The sequence below is a fragment of the Mercurialis annua genome, linkage group LG1-X (genome assembly GCF_937616625.2).
Source record: "Mercurialis annua linkage group LG1-X, ddMerAnnu1.2, whole genome shotgun sequence".
Lineage (NCBI taxonomy): Eukaryota > Viridiplantae > Streptophyta > Magnoliopsida > Malpighiales > Euphorbiaceae > Mercurialis > Mercurialis annua.
This window is the reverse complement of record NC_065570.1, coordinates 59,504,036-59,510,361: the sequence shown is the minus strand read 5'-3', so window position 1 is coordinate 59,510,361 and position 6,326 is coordinate 59,504,036. Positions and strand designations below refer to the sequence as shown.

Below are 6,326 nucleotides of genomic sequence, written 5' to 3'. Positions count from 1 at the left end.
TGTTAATATGCAAAAAGAAGAATGTCTATCTAGAAGAAAGTAGAAGCAACCGAGTGTACAAACTTGGTCTCAACATGACTATCATGGAATTGAATTACAACTATGCATTAAACAACTAATGCCATGAGCTAAACAACTTTCTCAACAAGTTCAGGTCTTACCAGCCCGAATTCCCACTATTTGAGACTCCAATTCTATCGCATTTGAACACATCAATATGAAATTTATCAAGTTCCAACCTATTATTGAATTCTATTTATATATCAGGTAATACTGATTTCAAATTTCATCAGGGACATTTCTTTTAAATGGCACATTATCGATATATTATTAATCAAGGATTGTCTATGTAAAGGCTAAAAGTTGCTGCATGAAATTCACATTTCAATAACCAAAGCTTAGTAGTGTAGATATACTAAAAAGGTTCTTCAGGGGATTAAAATTCAACAAATGCCATTAAATTCCCAAAAACACAGCTGTATATCGAAAGATGTACCTCAAGGAGAATAAAGTATAACACATTAAATAAAACATAAATGAAGATATTACAGAAACTGGTTGAACAACATGGTCACGGGCTTTCACCTATAATCGAGCAACATAAGAATTGGCCTGAGTCACATATCTCACCCATCGATACGGATTATAGGTATTGGACTTCTTTGCAATTTGCAGGTATTTCACCTGCATCCATATAAAAGCATTGGGTGTCTTATAAGGCACACAAAGGAGCTCTAAGACAAACACAAAACCAAGCTATATGTTCCCATGGCAAGCAATACAGCATCCTACCAAATAACAACCCAACCTTGACACTACAAAAGGAAACAGCCACTCCTTTCTTTTATACATCTATTCTTATCTACTACTCCCTCCGTCAAATTAATAGGCAGTTTAGGACAATTATACATATTAAGAAATTGAATTTATCTAGATAAAAGTAGTTAATTTATAAAAAAAATACCAGTACTCTTATTTAATTAAGAAGTAATCTTGCCTTGTGCAATATTAAATAATGAGAAATTAAACTAATAATTAATAAGGGCATATATGATATGTAATCACTTAAGTAACAAATGACCGCGTATTTCAAACCAAAAAGTTTATATATTGCCTATTAATTTAGGACGGAGGGAGTTCTCAATTTTTTGGGGTAAATGAACCACAATGATTTTGCAACAAACTGCAACTACATTAGAAGACTCCATCATTATGATTTCTAAATGCAAATATTAATGCGGAAAGGTGGGAGAATGGGGGCGAATAGAGATACCGGCTCTAGTCTGAATGATTAAAGGGCAAATGTAGATGTAAAGAAACAAGACAAGTGGAAGGGGGGGCGAAGCACTAGTAGTTCTATGAAAATTGTAATCGAGTGGCATAGTACGGCATTATATCTCTAAACACATAAAATTTGAGACTTGCATAATTTTCTCTGTATAATTTGACGACCCTACACATCTAAACTATAGCAGCAATTCAGCCAAAGTTGATGGCTTACCTGAAGCCGAGAAACATTGTGCATCGGTATTGTGAATGTCATGCTAACTGGTCCAGCTTCTTTTGTGATATTCCCTGCACCAAGCGACATAAATTTAGTCAAATGCAATGATATTTAAAAAACATCACAAATTGAAGAATAGCCACACTACAGTTGGTTGGTAATCGCATACCATGCATCTCTTGAGAAAAAGTCAGCTTTGCACGTAATGTATGTTCAGATCCACCAACAATCTGTTGCGCGTCGTAGGTACTAGTTAAATTTTGTTTAACAAGTGCATAGTCGCTGTACTTGAGAGAACTTTATGAAAATATAAGTAATGCATATTTAGAAATTCTTACCTTCTTTAATCCCCATTCAAGCCTCTTATTTGCTTCTTTGAAATCTGCTGTTTGCCCAATAACTCCAGGTTCCAACTCGAAAGTAGCTCTGAGGAAAGAATATCGGGTGTTAAACTAGAAAATAATAAAATGCTATGAGAATTAGGTACAATATTCTGAACAAATCAGCATCATCTATCAGTTGGTAATCCTAATATCTATATCTATACTTTATATAAAAGTAAGGATGGGAGGACAAACACATTTATTTAATTGTCATTTTTAATTTTCAACTATCTACTTAATTAAATTAAAATTTCATAGTCATTTACTATTTAATAGAGAGCCATAAACATCACTTATTTTTGTCCTTTCTAATTTCTAACTATCTATTTTATATAATTAAAATTTTATAGTAATTTACTTATTAATAAAAAAACTAGACAACTTACGACATTTACTTATTATTAAATATGGGGAGGGGGGAGGAGACATACACATTTATTTAATTGTGTTTTTTAATTTTCAACTATCTACTTAATTAAATTAAGGTTCTATGATCATTTATCTATTAGGAAAAGAAATTAAAAATATACATATTATTATATAATTTATTTGTTTTCATCTTCCCACAATTACTATTATGATTAAATGAAACATTAGCATGTCACAACACTAGCCCAAAGTAAATCTAGTAATTAGAAAAGAAGAGAAACCTCTATAAATGCTAACATTGATCCATCTTTAATAACATTCTAAATGCAGATAATCCACCTCTTATCCATCTTTACAAAGTCTAAAGACTTGCTACAAAGGATGTTGTATAGTCAAGCAATCTTTCAACATTGAAACCTAGTCGTGTTCTAAAGTTACATAAATAACAAACAAGTATCTGATGTCCCTTCACAAATTATATCAAGTTAATTACCAACCCCAACCATTCGCATGCAAGAGAGTTCCTAATAAACACATAATCACTTTTTTAGAGTAGTGAAATGGCATCATACTTCAGGCAGACAGTTCTCTTTTTACATTTCTTATTTGATTGAAGATTGAACACAATGTGCAGAATAAAGAAATGGATATAATTTAATTTTGTGAAACTTGAATTTAGTTGGTCCAAGATATGCTCATAATATAATTACCCCACCAACGAAGAGTATGCAGCACATACCTGATAGTATATTTTGGCAATGGCATTTGAACAATAATTGTGTTTGCAGTAATGTTTGAGGGAAATTCAGCAAATATTTTAAGAATCACCTCCGCCTATAAGCACCGGAAAACATGGGATAAAGCATGGTTATAAGAGAGACATAAACAACAAAAGAAATAAATGAAAAACTTCTATCTGTTTCTTAGACCAAATGTTATATCCAATGTCTAAAATAATTTTCTTATTGTTCATAATCATATACTAAGTACAGCAGAACTATCACACACAAAATACAATGCAAGCATCATATCTCTTTCCAGGACAAAGATTCTAATAATCAGTGCTATATCTGCTCAGTTATATTGATTATCCAGCATAACTCCAGAAAGGAACACAATGCTCACCTTAAGGGTTCCTGCTTCCTCTATCAACGTATTAATGCGGAAAGGAGGTTTAAATTCCTGGGTCATACGGTAGTTCATGACAGGAAATTCACCATCTGGAGGTACCTGACAAGCATAACAAGTGCCTAGCTAAGAAACAAGAGACTTGCAGTGAATCTAAAACACATATTTCAGGCTTAATAATTTCACTCACCAGAGTCAAAGTCCTATCCAGATCAAAACTATCAAGACGTACAGATTCATGGAAATTACAATCATCAAGAATTACTGCTCCTGATCCAGATGAACTCCTATAATCTGTTACAGTAAGCAGAAAAGACTGAAAAGGGGGACATTTAAAAAAGAAATGTAACACTTCAAACGTTTGCACTAATAAGTGTGGTTCCAACCATAAAGATAACTTGGCACATAAAATTAGAGAGGACAAGAATAAAAAAACTGACCAAAATTCCACCATAATAATGTTTTATATAAATTGAAAATTGTACTAAGATGATGTTTCCATTTATCAAAACAGAAGTTGTGAAACATAAGACTATTGTGGTTTTGAAAGCCTGAAATCGTCAATTTTACTTTTCATGTTTGCCCAAATATGATCTAGCACAAGCATCACAACTATAAAATTTTAATACTTCAAGCATCACAAGTAGTCTAAAGCCAGTGACCCAGAAGCGTACCATGCACTGATCTCCCACTACCTCTTCCTATGCCCAAGTCCTCATTCAGGGCTAACCTAATTTCTGGATTTCCAGTAAGATAGCTCTTCATTTGGATGGTGCCGTCAATTTCAGATGTCAGTATATAACCCTGTTTGTAAGACATCCCATTGATCAAAGAAAAGCTACACGCAGTAAAATGCGACAATGAAAGTTTATCTAGCAAAGATTGCCAGTGAGTTCCATTGATAACAACAAATGATAAGAAATTCTATAATGAAATGACATTAAACCCGAAATCAGACCGCATGTACTAGCAAGTGAGCTAATAATTTAGTTTAGACTTCAGATTTTTGCTAGAAAAGGCTAAATTGACGGACAAACGCAATAGAATAATTTTTACGAGAAGACGTCAGCCTAATAATTCTCAAATAAATAAGCAAGTACATACACTGGAGCTGAATGTGACACTGATTTTCTCGATTATATCCACAAATATTTCCTCCCTCTTTCTACCTCCAGGCTCATTTGCCACAACAGATTTTGTTACAGCTGTACCTGGCATCCTTTTGGTTCCTTGCTGCATTTGTCAAAATTTTAACCATCAAATGGAAGATAGGTTCCGTTCCGACAACAATCAATATAAGGTACGTCTGAGTATCTCACAATCTAAGTACGTAATAACATACCATAAAAATGGCAGCAGCATTCAGAGGTTGCAAACGCCCACCATCAACTACAATTGGCTCGTTAAACACATAGGATTTCAACATTTCAGTGGATGTTGTTTGTGCATAGCCAAAATCCTGGAACAGGTAGCAGTAGAATTGTAAGTCAATGTAAGACCTCCACAATAGTAATGCTTCAGCTAAGTATTATCTCAAAATTCAGTGGGAGAACATCTCTACTTCTGAGACTAGCAATAAGCAATTGAGTGACGAATTCATATAAGACAGTTAAAAAAGTAGACACGAGGTACGTCATGATGCTAGAAAAAAATGAAAATCCTCTCATAAAATTGTCTGAATTTTCGGAACAAGCTGAATTTAATAAGAGGAAATTAACGCCGCCTAACAGTTTAAGAAAAAAAGAAGGTGCTATGCAAGTTGCAACTACAAGAATAGACCAAATATTGTCAAATGAAAATTGGATGATTGACTTCAGAATTTAATAGAAACAATGAAGAGTAAATCTGAGTTAGATTCAAATTTCATCAAACAGAATATCAAACATGACAAATTACAGAAACATCAAACCAAACAGAGAGAGCAGGAAAGCTTCACTTCAGAAAGCGTGACATCAAAACTTACAATCACTTCATCAAGCAATTCATAAACAAGCACAAAGTTTTTCCGCAGCGAATCTTCATTGAGGATCCCAAGGTAATCTTTGATCACGCGAGCAATCCTTTGTAAGAGTTCCAACACCAGAGAAGGTGACATATTAACTCTAGTAGTTGCAACAAATAGCAATCCAACAACCTTTACGTGAAAGTAGTTCACACCATCGACATTCTAATTCATATAACAAAATACAGAAAAGGAAAACACATTAGCATACTTACTAACACAGAAATTCTTTGGCAAAAAAAAAAAAAATACTAACACAGAAATTAAAAAGCTAAATACAATTTTCCTTCGAAACAAAAAATAAAACATAATCACAAGAATAATAATACCTACAAAGACAGGTGGCGCCTCCTCTTGTCCATCTTCCTTCCAAAACTTAACTTTTCTAAAGAAAATCTCAGCACTTCCTTTCGGTACTTCACCGCGATCTGCAATGCAATTAATGAAGCACGAGTGACATCAAAATTAAATTCAATTGAAAATCAGTTAAACCCTAACTGATAGCGATAGTGTAAGTGAAAATTTAAGATCATAAATTAAAATTTTGGTAAGAATGATAAATCAAGCAACTGGATCTACGGTATTCAAATTACCAACAGCTGCGGCTAATATCAATACTCAAAAGTACGAAGAGAAGTATAATCGGCAACATATCTGATAGATCGGCGAAATCTAGATTAAATGATATGCATACAGAGAGGGAACAAACTTACAGTCGCGGAATACGATATTATCGCCCCGTTGAGAGAGAACGAAGAATTGAGATATCATGATTTTTGAGTTTTTCTTCTTCTCTGTAATTGAATGGTTGAATCTATATCTATGTGAATTATAGCTTCTGGTTCTGGTTATGAACCCAATAGTCTAACATTTTCTTATTGAGTAAAGGGTCAATCTGGTCCTTTGACTTGTGATTCAGTATCCAATAACTCACTTTTAG

At 33.5% G+C, this 6,326-nt stretch overlaps 1 protein-coding gene across 2 annotated transcripts; it reads right to left on the bottom strand.

Moving 5' to 3' along the window:
• Window positions 1-436: 436 nt before the first annotated feature.
• LOC126665238 (AP-4 complex subunit mu) lies at window positions 437-6,236 on the bottom strand. Of its 2 annotated transcripts, XM_050357968.2 has the most exons (13): window positions 6,100-6,236; window positions 5,720-5,814; window positions 5,348-5,551; window positions 4,727-4,843; window positions 4,489-4,617; window positions 4,059-4,188; window positions 3,575-3,678; window positions 3,382-3,486; window positions 2,996-3,090; window positions 1,843-1,930; window positions 1,674-1,734; window positions 1,502-1,575; window positions 437-684 (listed from the first exon to the last, which is right to left on the bottom strand). In XM_050357968.2, the coding sequence occupies exons 1-13, from the start codon at window positions 6,155-6,157 to the stop codon at window positions 586-588; spliced, it is 1,359 nt and encodes a 452-aa protein (XP_050213925.1). In that variant the 5' UTR covers window positions 6,158-6,236; the 3' UTR covers window positions 437-585. The 2 variants fall into 2 exon arrangements, with proteins under 2 accessions (XP_050213925.1, XP_050213926.1); XM_050357969.1 differs by lacking the exon at window positions 6,100-6,236 and having other exon boundaries at window positions 5,716-5,814.
• Between the last annotated feature and the right edge of the window lie 90 nt (window positions 6,237-6,326).